The sequence below is a fragment of the Corythoichthys intestinalis genome, chromosome 10, assembly GCF_030265065.1.
Source record: "Corythoichthys intestinalis isolate RoL2023-P3 chromosome 10, ASM3026506v1, whole genome shotgun sequence".
Lineage (NCBI taxonomy): Eukaryota > Metazoa > Chordata > Actinopteri > Syngnathiformes > Syngnathidae > Corythoichthys > Corythoichthys intestinalis.
In genome coordinates this window covers 8,459,621-8,484,407 of record NC_080404.1, presented here as the reverse complement: position 1 = coordinate 8,484,407, position 24,787 = coordinate 8,459,621, and the positions used below count along the sequence as shown (strand labels likewise).

Sequence of the window (24,787 nt, the reverse complement as noted above, 5' to 3'; positions counted from 1 at the left end):
ACCTTCATGTAGGAAGCCGTCCCACACTCCGCTTCAGTCACTCGCAGTTATTCTCAAACACATGCACGGATCCAACGCCGGATTTAGGTTGAAAAAGTACAAAAGCTCTACGGCATACAAACAGGAAGGATTGTCTCAGGAGTGATTTGTTCGTTCAAGGTAATTATTATATTTTTCGTACCATGTATGCATTTTGAAACGTTGTGAAAAAAATCAGTGGGATTAATTATCCGCAATGGCATTAGCGTCATAATTCGTAAAATTTACACAAAATAAATGCTAACTGCCCGTTTTTTTTTTACTTTTAACCAAGAATAAGGACGGGTTTACTTTCATATCTACAAAGGATTTAAGCATTTATTCACAAAAATTTTCAACATAAAAAGCTCTTTGTGGGGTTAAGGCGGCGCCACAGTGGCTTAAAGACTAGCAGCACATTCAACATATTTACGTAAAGTAAATGCTAATTGCTCGTTTTTTTGCTTTTAACCAAGAATCCAGACTGTTACGTCCATATCTATAAAGAATTCTTGGATTTAAGCATTTGTTCACAAGAATTTTTTTTACATAAAAAGCTCTTTGTCTGTGTTTTCACTCAGTCAGCTTTGACAGAGATAGGCCCCCTATTAACTGGCCCCGCGCTCCATGTCCCGTCAATATTGTATGAAATCTATGCTTAACGTTAACGATGATTGACAGGTTTGTATCTTTGATTTGGCCGGAGAAGCCTCGGTAGCTTTACGATCAAAGGCATAAACATTTCAATTATCGTAAAACTTGTCTGAAGTGTGCTGTGCCATTGTGTAAGTGAGAGGCTGTTCTCAGCAGCGTGACCAGCAAAGTGTGAGAAAATTTGAGTGGACTCACTCCATGAAGAGTTTAATAAAGTCAAGCATTTTTCTACGTTATTTTTGTTTAAAAATAATTCACATTATGAAGGCGGCATGGTGGGATAATGCATGTGCACCTCACTAAAAATGTGGGTGCAACTCTGGCACACATGCAAACTCCTTGCTGTGTGGAGTTTGCATGTTCTTCCCATGCCTGCGTGGGTTTGGTCGGCTGTTAAAGGTGATACAATGAAAAATGTGGGTGCGCCTACATTTTGTGCACCTTAAGAAAAAAGTTAGGTGCAACCAATGCAAGTAAGTGTGGAGCCTTGGCTATATACACTCACCGACCACTTTATTAGGCACACCATGCTAGTAACGGGTTGGACCCCTTTTGCCTTCAGAACTGCCTCAATTCTTCGTGGCATAGATTCAAAAGGTGCTGGAAGCATTCCTCAGAGAGTTTGGTCCATATTGACATGATGGCATCACACAGTTGGTGCAGATTTGTCAGCTGCACATCCATGATGCGAATCTCCCGTTCCACCACATCCCAAAGATGCTCTATTGGATTGAGATCTGGTGACTGTGGAGGCCATTTGAGTACAGTGAACTCATTGTCATGTTCAAGAAACCAGTCTGAGATGATTCCAGCTTTATGACATGGCGCTTTATCCTGCTGAAAGTAGCCATCAGAAGTTGGGTACATTGTGGTCATAAAGCGATGGACATGGTCAGCAACAATACTCAGGTAGGCTGTGGCGTTCCAACGATGCCCAATTGGTACCAAGGACCCAAAGAGTGCCAAGAAAATATTCCCCACACCATTACATCACCACCACCAGCCTGAACTGATGATACAAGGCAGGATGGATCCATGGTTTCATGTTGTTGACGCCAAATTTTGACCCTACCATCCGTATGTCGCAGCAGAAATCGAGACTCATCAGACCAGGCAACGTTTTTCCAATTTTCTATTGTCCAATTTCGATGAGCTTGTGCAAATTGTAGCCTCAGTTGCCTGTTCTTAGCTGAAAGGAGTGGCATGGTCTTCTGCTGCTGTAGCCCATCTGCCTCAAAGTTCGACGTACTGTGCGTTCAGAGATGCTCTTCTGCCCACCTTATTTGTAACGGGTGGTTATTTGAGTCACTGTTGCCTTTCTATCAGCTCGAACCAGTCTGGCCATTCTCCTCTGACCTCTTGCATCAACAAGGCATTTCCGCCCACAGAACTGCCCCTCACTGGATATTTTTTCTTTTTCGGACCATTCTCTGCAAACCCTAGAGATGGTTGTGCGTGAAAATCCCAGTAGACCAGCAGTTTCTGAAATACTCAGACCAGCCCTTCTGGCACCAACAACCATGCCACGTTCAAAGTCACTCAAATAACCTTTCTTCCCCATACTGATGCTCGGTTTGAACTGCAGGAGATTGTCTTAAACCATGTCTACATGCCTAAATGCACTGAGTTGCCGCCATGTGATTGGTTGATTAGAAATTAAGTGTTAACGAGCAGGTGGACAGGTGTACCTAATAAAGTGGCCGGTGAGTGTATATATCGCACTGTTAATTTTTTCTAATATCGTTCAGGCCTTATATGGTGAAAGTTCTTTTAGTTTTAATCTCGCAATATATCACAAACCCCCCAAAAAACTGCAATGATAGTTTTTTCGAATATCATTCAGGCCTAGCGCATGTACACTCGAAGAATGTATTTGCACACATGAAGAGGAGCACACGCGCACACACGAGGAAGAGCGCATTTGCGCCCACAAAGAAGTCGCACACCTGAGTGAGAAAGAGATGAGAATGATTACAGCTGCAAGTAGGCTTGTGAAGCATCCACAGAGGGAACACCTGTACATGACACCTTTTGTACTGTTTATTGTGCGTTTTCAATGGCATACCGAAGGCAACACGTCACTTTGCTCATTAATATTCATGACGTTAGCAATTGTGGCTAGGTGGGTCAAGCTCGCGTTTGTCACTAATGGTAAATGTGGTGCCAAATTCACTGGTAAAGCTGTGGAAGAACATACAAATGTTTAGCTAAGGAGGTGGCTTGAGTGTCGAGGGCTGAAAAAGATGGGAAAAAGAGCCAACCTGATCCAGAGGTAGCTTTTTTATCGACACATTTTTCGTTTGTGCATTGCCTTACGCCACTGACAGTGACATTCTCCTGTTTCAACAATCTATCCTTTACCACCATATGCCCTTTCTTTCTTATATATTATATCCTCTGGTTGTCTTAGGTGTCTGACCGTTCTTGGGGGTAATTTACATTACGTTTGTGTAGCGATCGCAAATGCTACACAGTGACAGCCAACGAACACTTTTATTTTTTTCATTAATAACAGATCTTAATTCTATAATTTATTTACACTTCCCCCTTACTATTGCGATTGAATAGTTGGGGCAAGTTTATGTGATTGTTTTTGATGATGTTGGGACGCTAACTGATACATGCTAATCGTTTGTGTAGATTGTTACTGCTGTATCAGCAGCTAGCTATAAACACAAATTTGAATTGCTGTTATTGAAGATCAAAAATGCATTTAATACATTAACTAAGCATTTAATAAATTAACTAAGCATTAAATGCATTTTTATTTTTATTTTAGTTAAATTCTGCAAGTGTTGCTGTCCTGAGGAGCTGAATAAAGTCAGCAAACCACACGGATGTCTGACATTGTCATTTCAGAGCTTAGGTCGCTGTCTAGGTAGGACTTCGCACCACCGTCTTGGCAAAGACGGTACAATGACGTATAATACATGTTTTGGGATAGTTATTTTGAAATTTAGGAAGTATTCAGGGGTACTTAAAGGGTTGATTCCGACTTACGCGGAAATTCGGGTCACATCGCACGCGTAGGAACAGAACTCGTTCATAACCTGGGGACTACCTGGATAGTAGACAACAAGTACTGTACTAAATACACCAAACTACGTTACGGTACGTGACTTGTAATCTGTTTTCTATGCATCTTATTCTCGTTAGATTTATGGGTGAACTCACATATAGACAAACATTCACACTCACACTCTAAGGATAATTTGATAAACTCCATGTGGCCAAAATTTGAACACAGAACCTTTGAGGTAGAAATGCTAAACAATGGACTATCACCTGAATTTTCATTTATTCATTCATTTTCCATGCCACCTATCCTCACGAGGGTCGTGGAGGTGCTGGAGCCTATACCAGCTAACTACGGGTAGTAGGTGGGTTACACCCTGAATTGATTGCCAGGGAAAATAAATATTTAATCATGAAAGCTCATTATGTATTTGTAGCCAATGTCATTTTGATTGTAGGCTGATATAGCTAATCTAATGTAGATTCATACAGCATGTTTTGCCTTCATGATAAGGCTTTTAATTTTTTGTGGCTCCAGACAGTGGTTTTTTTGGTCCAATATGGCTATTTCAACATTTTGGGTTGCCGAACCCTATGCTAAACACTGAGTAATTCGAAACTAAAAATGTGAACTTAGAATTTAGTATAACTTCAGGAAAACATTGACCTGTTAAACCAATATTTGGCTTAACAGGGCTTTTAAGAGTATTCTCTGGTAAAATGTCAGGGCTCTGTGTACTCATCAGAGCACTGATCGAGGGAGCATGCATGGAGTAGAAAAGTATATTTCATTAACACTTAAAATTACATATGGTACATTTAAGGTAGGCTAATTTTAACATGCCATCACATACCTTTAATTTTTGTAGGTTAAAAAATGTCATAAAATTAAACAAAATGTAGAAAAATTTAATTAAAGTTGACCTTAGTTAATGTATGAATTCATTTATTATTCAAAAATTTTTTTTTTACCCAATAATAAGAATTTAGTGAAATTCAGTGGCCTCATATGTGTGTGGGGCACGGTGATTATCAGTTGTTGGGATGGGGTGGGGGTGGATAGGGTCAAAAAACAAGCTCTGAAATGAGTCTTTGGAACTCGGGATGTCTTGAAAGGTGGAAAAGTGCTATACAAGTATAACACCATTTACTATTTACCATTCATAAATGAATAGCTCAATTACTCCCTAGACCAGTTTAGTTGCCGGCCTACTGAAGAGCACAATTACATAGACAAAAATACACACTTACATTCACACGGTACACCTATGAGTAATTGGGAGTCTTCAATTAATGTAATATGATGGTAAGAGAAATACAAAGTGAACAAGACCACGGAGATGTTCTAAAAGAGATTCAAACCCAGATCTTCTGACGGTAAGGCATATATGCTAACCACTACTAGAGCTAACCACTACAAGCAATTAATGGAAATCTGATGCACGTTTTAAACATTATGTACAAAATCCACAATCTAGTAAGATCCAAAATGCTCTCAGAATGATAAAAATGTAGTTCTGTATTATGCAAAATACAAAAGTAAACATACTGTTAACTAATCTTAATTCATCTAACTAATCTTAATTCATCTAACTCTTTGGACTGTGCAAGGGATCCTCGATCTTAAAGACATGTAATTCTTAAAAGATAAATGTTAGTATGAGTTATAATAATTTGATATTAAAACCTCTTTTAATGTTTTCGTTTTAATAGAATTTGTAAAACTATTTTAACTGATAGGTCGCCATTCTTGTTGATGTTGCAGTGCGGTGACATGACATGGCCCGCTGCCAAACTTCCGGCATGTCACACGTTAGCTACCACAACATGTCGTCGGTTCTGCCCTATCAATCTGCACTGTCGATCGTTCACAAGCCGAGCAGCAAAGGCAAAATGCAGAGCAGGAAATACCTGATGAGACAAGAGTTGGGCAAAACTGGTGGTGTATTTGCTGCAAGTGTGTCTCAATGACAACGGAGCGAGAGAGTGTATGCTGTCCAGCACTCCGGTTATTGTTAGCAGATCTTCAAGGTAAACTATTGCGTGCTCAAACTTATTCCAATATAATTATGTAGATTGGTAGCATCAGGAGCTTTCTTGTGCTTTACATTCAGTACAGGCCATAAGTTTTAACACACCTTGTCATTGTGCATTTTTATTTTCATTACTATTGACATTATAAACTTTCACTGAAAGTAATAAAACTATGAATGAACACGTGTGATAGTCAGGATCGGAGTCGTGTCGTGGCTGTCCTCATTAAATTCATCATCTAGTTCGAGTGTCTTCCATGTCTTGTACATCCAACTCATGTTTAGCTACGTAAGAGTGGTCCATATGAAGTGCTATGCATGCATCAGCTGGCCACTGTACCGCTGCATCGGACGTGTCTGGATCAGTTTGAGTGGCAGCATCACTCATATTAGGCGAATACTGAACAGACACACTTACTGCCTGATGAACTAACAGTAGAGGTGAGATATTAAGCTTCCTCTGTGACTAGCGGTACGCCTGAAGGTACGCCTACCGCTGTAACGACAGGAGCGGCTTGCCTGCTTAAGAGAGCGGCCAGAGTTTCTTGTCTTTGGCGCTTTATTGCATGCATTTCACTCGCTATCTGAGCGCGTTGAGGCTTCTTGTGAGGGAAAATAGTTGGAACCGCATTTGAGTTTAGTCTCCACTTATATCCAGCCGCTCCGATGAGCTCTTTCATAAGTTGTCGTCGACTAAAAGCCTCGAATGCGGTAGGAGGAAAAACGGCGAGAACAAAGCCTTGGGTCTTTGGGAAGTTTTGTCAGTGTACAGGCATTTTCCCAAACATTTCACCTCTTCTTGTCAATAGGAAATCTGTGGGGACTCGCATCACTCCCCTTATTTCCATTTGACTGGAAATTACATCCAAAAGCAGCACATCGTGGCATTTTACTTAGCGAGTTTGGGCAGCAATACACAATTGTTGTACACAATTGGAAACGTCCCATTTACGTCATCACCTCCAAGCCCGCAGAACATGGCGCTAACTATCCGTCAAAATATGTACTAAATATGAACTCGTCCTTGAAGTGTCCTTGAGCAAGACACTGAACCCCACATTGCTCCTGGTGCTGCGTCACCAGTAGGTGGATGGCGAGATAGTGTAAAGCGCTTTGAGCGCCTTAAAAGGTGGAAAAGCGCTATATAAGTATAACACCATAACCATAACCATAACCATTATAAAATATTGCCATTGATTTAACATTTTATGAGTTTCTAGCAACATAATCTAGTACAAGAGAAAAATTGTGGTTTATTAAAGCCTGCATGTCTTTAAGATCGAGGACTCCTTTAATGAATTGTTCAGTAAGTGTTTGTGTGCACCACTATTTTGTCTATTTTGTTACTGTTGTTGTTTACCAGATGACAGTTTCCAGTTTCCTTCTGAAATTGGAATCAAGCCACTGATGATGTCTACATTCCAGCATCAACATGATTCGCTAAATAGGAATTCACAATCACCAGAGACAACATATTCCATGACTGGCATAATGAAAGTCCATTTTTAAAATTTTAGCGAATGTGCATTCGTGGACCGACCTTGCTAGACCACTTGCGAGCCTCGTCGTGCAGCTGTTTGGCGGCCACCATCATGGGCTCACTGACGACTTCGCCGGCCTTCTGCTCCGGGAACTCTTCATCCTTTTCCTCCGGGGGTGGCGGACGAGGAGGTGGCACTTCGCCCTCTGGCAGGGGGGGCTTGGGTGGAGCCTGCTCATCACTAACCTAGATATAAAACACATAATACATGAGGTCACATAACTCTATGTTTAAAGATGTTGATCTACTGTATATTGCTGGTTCACAATAAAGTCAGCTATAGTTAAATGTATTTATTACAATAAAAATAAATGAATTAATTACCCCTTTTTTTTTTTTTTTTTTTAGGTCTGAGAGTTGTTTTGAGTAATTCTCGGGTGCAAAATTAAAAACTGATCTCAGTTATCTCATCAAGTTTATCTCCATAGCTTGCCTACTTACTGTTGTTACTACGTGCACACAAATGTAATTACAGTGGGCATATCCTTAGTAAAAAATATAATAGCATTAAATAAACATTGCAGTCATGCCTGTTGCTTTCAAATTTTATTGTATGTTAATGTTTTTTTTTTTTTTTCTTTTAAAAACATCACATAATGGTAGAGTTTTTCATATTTTGTAAGAAAATGCAAATCCTATTGTTGGAAAAGTTGGCATGTTAAAGAAAAATGAGATCTGTTTTGGATTCAACACCAAAAAAACTTTAAAAAGTGTGTAAACAATGCAGATAAGAACTGCAATTTTTATTCAAAAGTAACACAATATATTAGGGATGTCAAACGATTAAATTTTTTAATTGAGTTAATCACAGCTTAAAAATTAATTAATCGTAATTAATCGCAATTCAAACCATCTATAAAATATGCCAGATTTTTCTGTAAATATTTGTTGGAATGGAACAATAAGACACAAGACGGATATATACATTCAACATACTGTACATAAGTACTGTATTTGTTTATTATAACAATAAATCAACAAGATGGCATTAACATTATTAACATTCTGTCAAAGCGATCCATGGATAGAAAGACTTGTAGTTCTTAAAAGATAAATGTTAGTACAAGTTATAGGAATTTTATATTAAAACCCCTCTCAATGTTTTCGTTTTAATAAAAGTTGTAAAATTTTCAAACAAAAAATAAACAAGTAGCTCGCCACTGTTGATGACAATAATTACTCAATGCTCATGGATGGTACTTAAACCCATAAAATCAGTCACACCCAAGCGCCAGCAGAGGGCAAAAAAAACCCCAAAAAACACAAATAACAAATGGACATGACACTGTCATTTTAATCTGTTTGAGCGGGGCATGTCCGTTAATTGCGTCAAATATTTTAACGTGATTAATTTAAAAAAATAATTACCGCCCGTTAACGCGATAATTTTGACAGCCCTACAATATATATCAAGTATTACTGCACTATATGACAATTAATGCGTTAATAAAACAGTGGATATTAAGGCTGCAACAACTAATCGTTTAAATCGATTAAAATAGTTGCCAACTAATTTGATATTCGATTTTTAGGGGTAGCTATGAGCAGTCCCATTTGGGTCCTTGTTTGTGTGTTATGTGAGGCTGTGCGCCAGTGATAAAAGCAAAAGAGAGAGAGAGTTCACTGCTACATTCGGGTTGGGTTGCCAAATCAATAATATTATGAAGTGTCGAGAGTTAGATTGTCTTTTGTGTCGTTAGAGTTGAAAAAATGAAGCCAAATTGTTTTTATTCTTTGTTGATGAGACAGTACTACTAAGCTTGGACCGCTAAGCTAGTTAGCGATTATGCTAATCAGTGTCTTAAGTGTTTGTATTGCGTTTTGGAGAAACATATTAGCACTTGAGTTATTGTTAGTCTAGTAGTAGTAAAGTAATGTTAGTAGTAAAGTTGTCTCATTTCTTTTTATGAAAAAAACACGCATATAAACCCATTCATATAACAGCTTTCAACACAACCTCCCATTCAAACTGTAAATTGTCATACAAGAGAGAGTGCTTTGAAATTGGATTTGGATTGTATTTATGATAGGGCTGTCAAACGATTAAAATTTTTAATCGAGTTAATCACAGCTTAAAAAGTAATTAATCGTAATTAATCGCAATTTAAACCATCTATGAAATATGCCATATTTTTCCTGTAAATTATTGTTGGAATGGAGAGATAAGACACAAGACGGATATATACCTTCAACATACTATACATAAGTACTGTAATTGTTTATTATAACAATAAATCAACAAGGCATGGCATTAACATTATCAACATTCTGTTAAAGTGATCCATGAATAGAAAGACTTGTAGTTCTTAAAAGATGAATATTAGTACAAGTTATAGAAATTTTATATTAAAACCCACTTAATTTTTTCTTTTTAATAAAGTTTGTAAAATTTTCAATCAAAAAATAAACTAGTACCTCGCCATTGTTGATGTCAATAATAATTATGGTGCTGAAACCCATAAAATCAGTTGCATCCAAGCGCCAGCAGAGGGCGGCGAAACACCAAAAAACAAGTAACAAGTGGAAATGACACTTTGCTGTCATTTAAAACTGTTTGAACGGGGCATGTGCGTTAAATGCGTCAAATATTTTAACGTGATTCATTTTTTAAAAAATTAGTTAATGCCCGTTAACGCGATAATTTTGACAGCCCTAATTTATGAACAACTGTATCAGCACTTTGCCCACAACAAAAAATGTCAATCAGCAGCACTTTTTTATTTAAATGAACAGGACTTTTGTCTGATTGGTGTACGTTTTTTTTCTTTCTCTATGTTTTATACTCAGAACCTTTATTGAAAATTTAAAAGTTGTATGCACTAAAAACAGTACAGTTGTAGACTACAGACAGTTAAGTCAGGAAGCTGTATTCAAATGTTATTTTTGAAGGAAATAGTCATTCATTTTCTCTTCATTGTTATTTACTGTACAATATGCCTAAAACAACATCAAGTTAAATTGCTAAGAGAATTGAAAGAAGGGATATTTATCCGATAAATTGATTAATTGTTTTCATTAATCGTCCAATTAATTCAATATAAAAATAGTCATTAGTTGCAGCCATAGTGAATATGTGTTGGACTTACTTGGAGCTGATCTAGATCAGGTGGTGGAGGTGGGAAGTCCAGCTCCTGAGGTTGGAAGGCCTCCCTGACTTTTCCCACAGCGGCCAAGATCCTCAGACAGGAGTCCAAATAGGCCTTCTGCAGCCCTGCGGAGGGTTCAGAGGTCAACCTGTGTCATCCACATGTTGTTAACTAAGTGTGTCTACCTTTATCCTGTATATTGCCAGCAACCGCCTTTGCATCCATAACCATTGGAGAGATAGTATGCGACAAGACGTCTGACGCGTGTTTGACCAAGTCCCTGAATCGCGGATCTTCCGAGTTTTCCACTTCTCTCTTTGCCACCAGCAGAACCCGATTGGCTCGCCTTGCAATACTGGTCGCCCCGGCAACAAGCATTTGGGGCTGAACATTAGCCATGGCAACTCGGCATTTGTCGATGTCTTTCTTAATGGCTTCCTCGGAGGCGTCGAGCAGCGACTTAGTGTCTATGGCCTCGTCCACCAGACCTGGACACACACACACACACACACCATATATGCAAATTGGCAAGGGCACTAAGCAATGAAATGTGCCCACACTGAAGATTTAAAAGATTTACAACACATTACACATCAGGCATGGATATTAACGCTCATTTAGCAACTTGACCACAAACACACACATATTACCCATTGAGGACCAGGAGTGCAAAAATTAAATATATAAATAAATACACAAATAAATGATTAAACGTGTCATTAAAATGTTTGTAATTCAATATTTATCATTAGATTTTATGCATTTCAATTTTTATTCATTTAATTCAATATTTATTTAAGTTTTTATGCATTCCAATTTTTGTTTATTTATTGCTATTTATTTATTTCAATTTTTATTTGTTTATTTCATTTTTTTTTTTTTTTTTAACTTCGTTTATTGATCCCATGCGGTACAGGCAAAATGAGGTAACACCAGTTGAGCCTTTTTCTCTTTTTTACATATTAAACCAAACAAAACAACCAAACCGAAAAAAACAACAAAACCCCATCCCCCCCAATACCCATGGCACATATCTCCAAAACCATATATTACTATTATTGTCCCCCTTTAAAGGGGAAAAGAGCACTAATTAAAAAAACAAATATGTACATATATATTGTATAGTTTTTCAGGCATAGTTTAAAAATCCACACAGAGATGATAAATCTGTGCTTCTAACATATGACAAAAAAGGGTTCCAAGCATTCTCAAAGGACTCAACTGATCCAAAAAGTGTCAATCTAATTTTCTCCCATTTGAGAAAAGACAGCATCTCTTCAATCCCATAGGCTTGCATAGGTGGGACTGAAGACTTCCATCTCATAAGAATTAGCCTCCTAGCCAACAAGGTTGAGAACGCTACGAGGTCACACTTCTAAGGAGATAGAAATCATGCAGCTGAAGCCACACCAAACAGAGCAGTGAAGACATTTGGAACAATATCTACCTCTGTGATCTTTGACAAGACAGCAAAAACGTCAGACCAATATGAAGTTAGAGAAGTGCATGACCAGAACATGTGAGAATAATCGGCAGGAGCCTGCTTACATGAATCGCAAGTGGAGGAAACTATCAAATAATTTGGCCAGCTAGCTTTGGTATAAAAAGCTCTGTGTAGAATTCTATAACCCCTAGCAAAAAGTATGGAATCACCAGTCTTGGACGAGTACTCACTCAGACATTTTATCATATAGAACAAACTCAAATAAAAAGCTTGACAAAATAATGAATTAGTTCAACAGTGCAACTCTTTAGCATTCAGAAACACTAAAAGAAATGAATAATAAATTACATTGTGGTCTCAGTAAATGTTATTTTTATAAAGCAAGTGCAGGGAAATATATATGGAATCACTCCATTCAGAGGAAAAGTATGGAATCATGAGAAACAAACAAAGAAATAACAATCAAAACATCTCGAGTATTTAGTAGCATCACCTCTGGCTTTTATGACAGCTTGCAGTCTCTGAGGCATGGACTTGATGAGTATTCTTCATCAATTTGGTCTCAACTCTCTTTGATCACAGTTGCCAGATCATCCTTGCAGGTCGGAGCCTTGCAGTGGACCATTTTTTAAAATTTCCACCACAGGTTATCAATAGGGTTGAGATCTGGGATATTTGCAGGCCATGACATTGACTGGATGCGTCTTTCTCCAAGGAATGCTTTAATAGTTTTAGCTCTGTGGCATGATGCATTATCATCTTGGAAAATGACATATTTGCAATTGAACGGATAAGAAAGGTGTCTAAAATTTCAATGTAAACTTGTGCATTTATTGAAGATAGTAACAAATGCCAGGCTGGCTATTGACCCAGGATGAGAGCAGAGGCTCTGAATAGTCTAATTTCAGGAACCACAGCCATCTCCGCAGTGCCTTTGCCTGTCATGTAGCCCCATATCATCAAGGACTGAGGGGAATTTTGATGTTTTCTTCAGGCAGTCATTCAATTCAATTCAATTTTATTTGTATAGCCCTATATCACAACAAGGTTGTCTCAGAGGGCTTTACAGAGTCAATTTGATACACAGTCAGATACAATAGATGAATGAGATGAGTTCATGTCCTGGGCATCCCCCCCATCCTTAGAGACTCCATTGCGGCAAGGAACTCCAAAATCCCAGTGGGAAAAAGTGTCATTTTGTCAGTGTTGTCCCATGAAAAGATATACTGAAATATCTGTGAAAATGCGAGTTGTGCACACTTTTGTGATACACTGTACATGATAAAATGTCTGAGTGAGTGCTCGTCTAAGACTGGTCATTCCATACTTTTTGCTAGGGGTTGTACACTGAGTAAAAATGTTTTATGTACAAATTGAAAATGTGTGTGTCCTACGACTCCTACGTCAAACTTCTCTCCAGACCTCTCCAAAAATTTTCATATATGTATACAGTGATCCTTCGTTTTTCGCAGTTAATGAGGACCATAACCCGCCGCGATAAGTGAAAAACTGTGACGTAGCACCCCAAAAAAAAAAGGTTTTGTGTTAATGTATTTATTCAGATTTAGCATTGGAAAGAGATACATATAAGATATGTTTTTTCCCCTTTTCCCGAAAGTATAATTTAAAAAAATGTATATTTTGATAAATGGTTTCTAAATACTTCAAATGTAATAAAATATTAGGAGTTTTAAACATGTTAGTGTCCCACCAAATTATTTTTAAACAAGAATAAAGTAGTAGAATAATGGTTGGCTTTATTAATTGCTTCATTGAGTGAATCCGCTCAAGCTGCTCACTTACACAAAATGAGTTGATGATTGACGCATGCGGCGCATTTGAAGTTCGTGACTCTGGCAATATCTGACACAAACATCTGTCAACATCGTTAACTTTAAAAAGCAACTCCAGTGCACAACCTGACGAACAAAGAGCAGGGAAAGAGAGGGTGCGAGAGTGAGACTACCCGATCGGCTCGGGACAGTTCATCTGTATTTTTTATTTTATTATTTTTTTTAATTGAAAAAAAAATCCGCAATGGATTCATGGCACAAAGATTAAAGCTTGAAGTAGCTGTAATTTGGAACTGTAAAAGTAATTACTTTTTAAAAGTAAGGTTAACAACACTGACTGTATCTAATAGATTTTTACATGATCTATTTGTGTATGAATCTGTCACAAAACAAGTAAATGAATAAGCAATAATAAATTACTTTAGCTCCCGAGCCAATTACGTAAAAAATAGCCCCCCCCAAAAAAAATTTTCAACTGACCTATACTGTAATCCAAATAAAAATTACAGCACCTTCTAATGTCAATTCATTATACTTTAACTAAAAAAAAAAAAAACTGTACATTCACGTACAGTAATAATGACACAACTTCTAAATTGAAATTCCTCAAAACATTCTCACCCGTGAGTTTCTCTACGTTGTCGATCCACTGGTTCTTCATGGTGTCAAAGTGCTCGTACGCTGCTTTGTTACCAGGATTCTTCAACAAGATCCGAGCAGCAGAAGTTACCTGGACCACACCGGACATGTCATTAGGCAAACACAGCAATTGCCTGGGGCTCCAGGATTTCCCGGGGGACCAAAAAGCATCTCATATAAACTGATTAATAGTGTCCTCAAGCTAACATCCAAATAGCTAAACACTCCACTCACCTGGACCATGAGAAAACCCCCTCACTTTAAAAAAAAAAAAAATGTAAATAAATTTGACCAAAAAAAAACAAAAAAAACCTGTGGCGTGAGTTCACGGGCATGTTTGACCGCCGCGTGAATTCCCTCCACTGTGCTCTTATTGGCTGTTCCCACAGCAGCCGCTTTCTCAGCTGTAGCTCCCAGACGACCTGCGTGAGCCTCAAAATTCCCAGCACGCTCCTCAAAAACCTATAAAGACCACATGGAAAAGTTCAACCTTCACCAAAACATTTATCCTGTGAATCTCTGCAGACCATGACCAACCTCCTCTCTGTTGGGTGCATCCGGGGGAGCGGTTGCAGACACGGCCAGCAGTTTGATAGGCGTGGTTGTATCACTGAAGACATCAGATACTTCCTGGGTCATCACCTCTTGCATTTTCTGCCTTAGATCCTGGCACAAACATATGCTTCATTATCAGACCGCTGGGTGGTGCTGTTATACCCTGAGGAGTAGCTGGGTCTTGACAGAATTGACTTCAAAATTCTTGGAAAATAAACAACAACCTTCACTTCAGAAGTTTTCTGCTACATATTGATCAATAACAGGAAATAAAATGTCAAAGAAAAACATCTACCTGTATTTAATAAAATTTTTGATGGACAGAAACAATGACATGAATTTGCTCGAATCTTTCTTTTGAAAAATTGTCTGACAACGTTAGGTGTAGTGTATCTTGTGATTCATTACTATTTTTTCTCCTACCCCGCTAACAATAATCACATGACTCAATTTTACTAATCAGATTTACGCTTGCCGTTCTATGATCACACCGGTGTGCTCAATTACATGGCGTCTCTAAAGCCTAAAAAATTAATTATTTGACGTCGAGCGCTGCCCTCAACATGATTTAAAAGCGCGGATTTTAACCTCTCTCCAAATTTTTATATGGCACCGATTGACCACGGAAAACCGGACATATGATCCTTTTAATTTCATAAAAGTAACTACTGTATGAAGAACCTTTTCAACTATTCAAACTAGAAACTGTTTTTCTCCCCTAGAGGGCACTCCTGCTCTTTGGACAAATGATGCTTCAATTCTGCAGATTTTTTTCTCTCTTGTCGAAATTCAAAGATTTTTTTATTTGTATTTCTTTGTGGTTATGTAATATGTTTTAGTACGATATAATAATTACGGTTCATATAGACTTTTTGCTGAGAGAAAAAAATACCATTGTTTAAAAAGATATCATAAGCTGTTACGCACAATGTTACTTGAGTACATTTTTTGGATGACTACTTTTACTCTTACCTGAGTAATATTATTTTGGAGTAACGCTACTTTTACTTGTGTAAAATTTTTGGCTACTCTACCCACCTCTGTCCACGAATAATAATTCATATTTGAAAACTTATTAAAACAAATGTTCCCACAGTTAAAGGAGACAACAATTCATAAAATACTACCCCACCAAAAATGACATTTACATTTTACTTGAGATTTAAATTTAGTTCGTTTAACTAGTGTGGTAGAAAACTTTAAACTGTCATTTTAAGGAGCACTCCATATCTACTATGTACAATATATACAGTGCCTTGCAAAAGTATTCGGCCCCCTTGAACCTTGCAACCTTCCGCCACATTTCAGGCTTCAAACATAAAGATATAAAATTTTAATTTTTTGTCAAGAATCAACAACAAGTGGGACACAATCGTGAAGTGGAACAAAATTTATTGGATAATTTAAACTTTTTTAACAAATAAAAAAACTGAAAAGTGGGGCGTGCAATATTATTCGGCCCCCTTGCGTTAATACTTTGTAGCGCCACCTTTTGCTCCAATTACAGCTGCAAGTCGCTTGGGGTATGTTTCTATCAGTTTTGCACATCGAGAGACTGACATTCTTGCCCATTCTTCCTTGCAAAACAGCTCGAGCTCAGTGAGGTTGGATGGAGAGTGTTTGTGAACAGCAGTCTTCAGCTCTTTCCACAGATTCTCGATTGGATTCAGGTCTGGATTTTGACTTGGCCAGGTGGCTTGTGGCAAACTTTAAACGAGATTTTTTATGGATATCTTTGAGAAATGGCTTTCTTCTTGCCACTCTTCCATAAAGGCCAGATTTGTGCAGTGTACGACTGATTGTTGTCCTATGGACAGACTCTCCCACCTCAGCTGTAGATCTCTGCAGTTCATCCAGAGTGATCATGGGCCTCTTGGCTGCATCTCTGATCAGTTTTCTCCTTGTTTGAGAAGAAAGTTTGGAAGGACGGCTGGGTCTTGGTAGATTTGCAGTGGTCTGATGCTCCTTCCATTTCAATATGATGGCTTGCACAGTGCTCCTTGAGATGTTTAAAGCTTGGGAAATCTTTTTGTATCCAAATCCGGCTTTAAACTTCTCCACAACAGTATCTCGGACCTGCCTGGTGTGTTACTTGGTTTTCATAATGCTCTCTGCACTTTAAACAGAACCCTGAGACTATCACAGAGCAGGTGCATTTATACGGAGACTTGATTACACACAGGTGGATTCTATTTATCATCATCGGTCATTTAGGACAACATTGGATCATTCAGAGATCCTCACTGAACTTCTGGAGTGAGTTTGCTGCACTGAAAGTAAAGGGGCCGAATAATATTGCACATCCCACTTTTCAGTTTTTTTATTTGTTAAAAAAGTTTAAATTATCCAATAAATGTTGTTCCACTTCACGATTGTGTCCCACTTGTTGTTGATTCTTGACAAAAAAATTAAATTTCATATCTTTGTTTGAAGCCTGAAATGTGGCGAAAGGTTGCAAGATTCAAGGGGGCCGAATACTTTTGCAAGGCACTGTATATATACTTTTAGTGTTTTTTTTTTTTGTTTTTTTTTTAATTATGACTATTATTTAAGATTTTGTGTCAAGACAAGTAAATTTACTCAGACACTGCATGTGGATTATTTTTATTTTGAAGGGATGGATGTATAATGTTCCCCATTTCTAGACTGACGCAGCTATGCCTCATAAATTATATCTGTTTAACTCGGGGATGGGGAAACATTTGTGCTTAAAATAAATCCAGGTAATTAAAACCATGTTGGTTGCACAGTATATAAAAAAAGTGGAAGAACCTTCAGGCTGTCATGTAACTGGGCGGCAGTCGCCCGAGCGTGGGGGGCCTCGGCTTCCCCCCTGCCAGCCATGTCTGCCAAGGATGTCATGAGAGCCTCCGCCCGGTCGCAGCGTCCCATCATGTCTTGGCGGTAGGGCCCCAAGAGGCCTCCTGCCAGCCTCCTGCCTTCTCCAACCATCCCTCTGATAGCCGCCTGGCCTGAGGACACAAAAACGGTTACAGGTCGTTCTACCTATCACATTTACAGTACATACCAGCTATCCAAGGGCATATGTTTGGTCTAAACATTGGTAGGGATGATTTAACGAAATAACATGCATGTACACTTTTTGCTGGGGACGGGACATTAATAAGACTTATCAGATTGGGTGAACGGGGGTCAGGGTTACATTTCTCACGAATATGAACCTTAATTGATAGGCTAAATGATCAATGCAAAATACCTCCCTCCTCCCGCAGCCCAGCAAAGGGGCCATCGTCACCCCACCGGGATCCACGGTGGTCCCCTGGCCACACGCGCCCCAATCAACCGGCCTTCAGGGATGGGAAGAGGACCACACCACAACCCCACGCCCAGCCCCGACCGCCCACCTGGCCCACGAACCGCAGCCGCAGCCCCCCGACCGGCACTGCACGCCACGGGACCCCCCAACGGCCCACCAAGCCCAGGGCAGGGCATGATCCCCCACCGGAGCAGGTGACACCCCGCCTAATGTATCTGATTGACAGCACACTCTTCATTGTGCTGGAAAATGACATTATGAAATTCAAAAGGCCATTGTGGAAAAAGACATTATGAAAACAAATGACTTCGTGAAAAACGATTTTTATCCTGTAAAATATCATTGTGCTGAAAAACGACATTATGAAATAAAAAAGGCTCTTGTGGAAAAATGCATTATGAAATAAAATACTTTTTATTATTTTGTCAAATCGTTATTTTAAAATTTAAAGGCCATATTATACAATTTGTGTGTGTGGTTTTTTTGGGGGGGTCAAAATTGTATTCATTTCAAAATGTTGTTTTTATTTATTCAATTTTGACCCTTGTGGCGCTCCATAAATTTCCACCTATCCTTGAAGCGAATGAATGTCGCCATTTTAGAAAACTGCTCTCCTCTCGAAATTTGGGGTGAATGGTCACACGGGGTGATGTCGCTTAGAGTGCTGCTGTCCTCTAGTGGGTATATGCTGGTTGCAGGACTGATGCCCAATTGATTCAGTCTGTGTGCGGGCCAGACGTGATTGATTTTATGACAAAGGCTGCTAGCCGGATGAAATTTGGCCCCCAGGCCAATTTGTTTGGTCTTATTAATGTCCCATCCCCAGCCAAAAGTGTACATGCAGGTTATGCTGTTATATCATCCCTACCAATGTTGAGACTCTTGCATTCATATTACAAACTCACACTGACTGTAATAGACATTCAATCTATTTTAACTGGAAAGGACTGGCAGTAAGCTTCCCAGTCAAATTGGCAGTCAATAAGTTGAATTGGAAGGCAGAAAGTGGAAGACAGTACCTGTGTTCCACTCGAGTCTCTCACACTCTGTTCCCGTGAGGCAGCGTGCGAGGGAGCAAGCGAAAGTTAAAATACAAATAGAAAAAAACATGAATTCCAAAGTTTTTTCTGTATGCCATGGTTGCTCAAATATGTGGTTAGACTTTCTTCACCGAATGGCAACTATTGTTATTTCGACAATAAAGAGTGGCATTTACCCTAGCATTTGCCCTAGGAAGTCGCAAAAATGAAAATCCATAATTAAAAACTTGAAATGCCTGCATTTTGAAAATCTATCAAATATCTCGAAAAACCTTCGCTTTCAGGAGTTTTTTCAGACATTTCGATTAGAGCTGGACGATTTGTACAAAAAAAAAAAAAAAAACGGAAAAAAAAAATCTCGATTCTTTTCAATTTGGGAAATTTTACCTTTACTATTTTTGCGAAAAACTGATGGAAGCATAGCTGTTTTAACACTATTGTTAATGTACTAAAACGCTAAATACAACGGAACTGTACTTGAGCTGACATTATTTTGCTAAATAAAATGACACTCAATGGCGCGCAAAGTGGGGTGATGAACCACCCTCTGGTGTTGGGGAGAAAAAAAAGTGTTTTGGTCGATTCATTTTTTTTTTTTTTTTAATAAATCATTAAATAATACATATTGAAAAAAATAGTGCATTTACAGTGTATCACAAAAGTGAGTACACACCTCGCATTTCTGCAACACTGACAAAATGACACTTTGACACAATGAAAAGTAGTCTGTGTGCAGCTTATCTAATAGAGTTGATTTATTTTCCCCTCAAAATAACTCAAAATATAGCCATTAATATCTGAACCCCTGGCAACAAGAGTACACCCCTTAGAGACTACATCCCTAAATGTCCAAATTGAGTACTGCTTGTCATTTTCCCTCCAAAATGGCATGTGACTCATTAGTGTTACTAGGTCCAGGTGAGCATAGGGAGCAGGTGTGTTTCAGCTCTCACACTCTCTCATACTGGTCACTGAAAGCTCCAACATGTCACCACATGGCAAAGAACTCTCTGAGGATCTTAAAAGACATATTGTTACGCTACATGAAGATGGCCAAGGCTACAAGATGATTGCCAACACCCTGAAACCAGCGTTTTAAAAGAGCAGGGTCCACTAAGAACAGGCCTCGGGTTGGTCATCCAAAGAAGCTGAGCGCACGTGCTGAGCATCACATCCAAATGCTCTCTTTGAAAGATCGTCACAGGAGTGCTGTCAGCATTGCTGTAGAGATTGAAGAGGTGGGGGTCAGCCTGTTAGTACTCAGACTATGCGCCGCACTCTACATCAAATTGGTGTGCATGGCCCCAGGAGGAAGCCTCTTCTGAAGGCAGTACACAAGAAAGCCGCAAACAGTTTGCTGAAGACATGTCAACAAAGCACATGGATTACTAGAACCATGTCCTATGGTCTGATGAGACGAACATTAATTTGTTTGGTTCCGATGGTCTCAAGCATGTGCGGCGGTGACCAGGTGAGGAGTACAAAGATAAGTGTGTCATGCCTACAGTCAAGCATGGTGGTGGGAATGTCATGGTCTGAGGTTGCATGAGTGCTGCAGGTGTTGGAGAGTTACATTCCATTGAGGGAAACATGAACTCCAACATGTACTGTGAAATACTGCAGCAGAGCATGATCCCATCCATCCAGAAACTGGGTCGCAGGGCAGTGTTCCAGCATGACAATGACCCCAAACACACCTCCAAGATGACCACTGCTCTACTGAAGAGACTGAGGGTAAAGGTGATGGACTGGCCAAGCATGTCTCCAGACTTGAATCCAAGAGAACATCTTTGGGGGATCCTCAACCGGAAGGTGGAGGTGCGCAAAGTCTCAAATATCCGGCAGCTCCGCAACGTCGTCATGGAGGAGTGGAAGAGCATTCCAGTGGCAACCTGTGAAGCTCTGGTCAACTCCATGCCCAGGAGAGTAAAGGCAGATCTGGATAATAGTGGTGGCCACACAAAATATTGACAGTTGACATGTTGTATGTTGTAACGGTCACTTCTGTGACCCTCTTTATTCCTTAGGACATCCACCACACGGTGGCGCCTCTTTATGTTGTATGTTCACTTTCTTCTTCAGTTGCTACCTACTTTTTGGGGAGTCAAGTGTGATCATGTGTACATTGTCCGTTGTACTCCCGAGTGACGAGTGGTTGAGCTGGATTTATTTATTTTTGTCTGTTTAAAGTGCATAAGTGGACGTCTGCTCCCTTTTTTTACCTTTTATGCACTCATCCTGCCCTGCCACGCGTTACAATGTTCATATTGACAACTTTCACTAAGGGGTGTACTCACTTTTGTTGCCAGGGGTTTAAAAATTAATGACTATATTTTGAGGAGAAAATAAATTAACTCTATTATATAAGCTGCACACAAACTACTTTTCATTGTGTCAAAGTGTCATTTTGTCAGTGTTGTCCCATGAAAAGATATACTTAAATGTCTGCAGAAATGCGAGGGGTGTACTCACTTTTGTGATACACTGTAACTTTGGGGATTCAATATGTTGAAAAAGTTTTTTTTTTTTTTGGTAATAACACGGTCACTGCCTGACATCTTGCTTGCTACCATGTCACGTTGGATAAGGCGCTATTGGAACGGAAAAGTTAACTGTTGACAGAGGAGGCGTTAACATGGCGCAAAAGTGAATTAGCAATTTCTTCTATACAAAAACAGCAAAATTTTCTATAATTCATTTCGAGGTTGAAAATGAAAACGATTATGATTGTTTGTAATAGTGTCCAGCGAGGAAAAGTTAGCTGCAGATTTAGACCGTGTAGAAACTTCAGATAGCTTGTAATGTAACCATAGTATTGTTTGTCATTGCTGCTGAGCTGCCGCCGTGCAGAGCACTGTTGGAAATTCGTGTGCAATTTATTTGAGTGTTGTGAAAAGTGGGTGTTAAACCGAGGTTTATTGGACCTTTTAGTTTTCAAACATGTTCAGGGGCGCTGGAAGTCACTCACAGCAGGGAGTGCTAAGGATCTATTTTAGTGCTTCCCCATCCAAAAACAGCCATTTCGGTCCAAATTTTTCATGCTATCACGTTTTCTCCATACAAGGCGTGCAAAATGGTAGTACACATGCATATTGGATAGTTTACTTACTACTACTAGGCTACTAGAGGTTAGATCAGGCCTAAAAAATCAAGCCCGGCCCAGCCCGCAGGTATTAAAGCCCGACCCGGCCCGATCAATTGACTTGATTTGCAGGCCTGAGCCCGAAAAAACCCCCTGAAATTTTATGTTTTATTTGTAGGCGCGAGCCTGAAAACCCCTCCCCAGAAGTTTTATGTTTTATTTTTAGGCCCGAGCCCGAAAACCCCCCGAAATTTTGTTTTATTTGTGTGGACTCAGGAGAAGCAGGAAATGCGGGGATGCGATGCGTGGTTGCGTTTTGTGTGATCACATTTGTGACGATGCCTGTGCATAATGATAACAAATTATAGCCCGTCTTTTGTATCAAATTCTCCCAGTTAAATAAGACTGTAAGATGGATATTCAATAAACATTTATATCTTTTAAATTTTTGTGTCTGTTCTACCAAGCGGATAGTGGATTTGACATTTATTTTAATCTCTTTGAGTTGGCAGAAAAAAAACGCAAGTTTATCAATGTTTGAATAGTCAACATATTTTTATGATCATTATACATGCATTTACACAATGAAATAACGCTGGAAAAATTTGTTAAATATATTGCTCTTATGAGAGGAAAGTGCCACCTTCGTTTACATTCAGCGAAGCCGACACAGGTTTCTGTATAGCATCTTCAACAATTAATTTGAAGTGTTTCCATGCCCCACTTCTACCGCGGTGCATGTTTTTCTTTTCAATTCCCCTGTCTTGAGTATGTATCCTGGTATTTCCTATTTGATATGAAGCAGCAAGAAATGAACGCTTCAATGCAAGCATGTCTTACCTATTTGAACATAGCAAAGGTAGATACAGTAGAACAGACATCATCATAATCATCTTCATTTTCAAACTCGAATTGAGTTTTAGAAAATATCACTGTTTTTGTAAAGAAAAAAAATCGCTAATTCGTTATGCCCCATGTTAACGCCTCCTCTGTCAACAGTTAACTTTTCCAATAGCGCCTTATTCAATGTAACCCGGTAGCAAACAAGGTGTCAGGTGGTCACCCTGTTATTAACAGAAAAAAACGTTCAACATATATATTTAATACCCAAAGTTAAATACTCTATTGTTTCAATATGTTTCATTTATTTATTAATTAAAAAACAAACAAACAAACAAAAAGAATCTACGAAAACACTTTTTTTTTCCCAACACCAGGAGGTGCTGCAGCACCATAAGCACCCCGCTTACAGCGCCAGTGAATGTGTTTCTGTGTCATTTTGCCGTCTAGCTGCGGGGATTTGCATTATAATACACGAGCAACCACTGTAGATGAAATAGAACGCTGTCTTTGTAGTAGCGTAGTAGTAGTAGTAGTACGTAAACTATCCGGAATGTGTGTGTACTGCCTTTGTGCACGCCTTGTATGGAGAAAAGGCGCGAGCATGACAAATTTGTACCTAACGACTGTTTTTGGAGGGGAAAAACAAAATAAGATCCTGATCACCCACTGCAGTGAGTGACTTCTAGCACCACTGATGACACTTGCATGATGATTGTAGATCTCTCACATCCCTGTTATGACCAAACCTACTAACCTACACCTCTGTCATCCACTCCGGGGTTGGCGACCCAGCGCAGCGCTTGTTCCATTTTTCCCTCCAGAGTGACGGCAGGCTTGGCAGGCCTCATGTTGGCCACGGCTCGATTGGTCTTGGCCTGCAGGGTGAGCAGGGCCGCCCCGATTTGTTTTGCCAAGGCGCGGGCCTCCGGGCTGTCACCTTTACCTCTGAGACAACAACGCAACACAGTGAGAATTTTTAAAATAATTTCTACATGTGGCCTCAAAGAAGAAGGGAAATAAGGTTATTATTACCATATTTTCTGCACTATAAGATGCACCTCAAAGCTTTCAATTTTCTCAAAAGCAGACAGTGCGCTTTATAATCCGATGGACCTTATACAGGTAGTCAGTCCCTGGGTTTAGAATGAGTTCCGTTCCTATGCTGGCGACGTCACCCGAATTTCGGAATTAACCCTTTAAGTACCCCTAAATACTCCCTAAATCTCAAAATAACTGTTTTTTTGAAAGTACTGTATTGTATTTTGTTTAATGATGGAGGATACACTGCCCTCTGGTGGCACTGTTGAGTCCGGCTGGACTATCACCTTGTACGACTGTGTAGCAGACTAGTCTGACATAGATAAAAACTGCTGTGCTCTTATTTGACCCACATAAGGCTGTTAAGTTGTTTCAGCTAAAATATGTTTTTGTATGCATTTGTAATTAAGTTTAGAGCTACAGATTGTGGAGTTACGTGTGAGCGATTTTTTATGAGAATTGTAAATACATTAGCATTTATAGCATTTAAGATAACGGACTTTGTTAGTTAAATTAGGCTAATCTAATCTACTAATTTTACATAAAGATCAGACTAGTTGGACGTTTAAGCACCCATTGTTTTATGTCAAGTGTTGTTGTTAAAATGTGTGTATGTAGTGTCTTACAGCTTTACAAATTTTCAAAAGTGAAGGAAGTAAAAAGCTTCAAAAACCACAATTGCCTCGTTTGCTTACTGTCAAACTGACTAACTTCATGTTTCAATGAGGAG

General features: G+C 39.2%; 1 protein-coding gene across 5 annotated transcripts in view; it reads right to left on the bottom strand.

Moving 5' to 3' along the window:
• LOC130922555 (vinculin-like) overlaps positions 1–24,787 on the bottom strand; it is a 91,620-nt gene that overhangs the window by 17,155 nt on the left and 49,678 nt on the right. For 3 of the 5 annotated variants that reach the window (XM_057847379.1, XM_057847381.1, XM_057847382.1), the window contains 8 exons: positions 23,774–23,964; positions 17,550–17,749; positions 14,760–14,888; positions 14,535–14,684; positions 14,205–14,313; positions 10,532–10,834; positions 10,347–10,471; positions 7,261–7,446 (listed from right to left, as the gene is read on the bottom strand). In XM_057847379.1, the coding sequence (XP_057703362.1) occupies positions 7,261–7,446; positions 10,347–10,471; positions 10,532–10,834; positions 14,205–14,313; positions 14,535–14,684; positions 14,760–14,888; positions 17,550–17,749; positions 23,774–23,964 (1,393 nt within the window). Of the gene's footprint in view, positions 1–7,260; positions 7,447–10,346; positions 10,472–10,531; positions 10,835–14,204; positions 14,314–14,534; positions 14,685–14,759; positions 14,889–17,549; positions 17,750–19,073; positions 19,101–23,773; positions 23,965–24,787 lie in introns of all 5 variants that reach the window. The other 2 variants (XM_057847377.1, XM_057847380.1) reach the window with 1 other exon arrangement.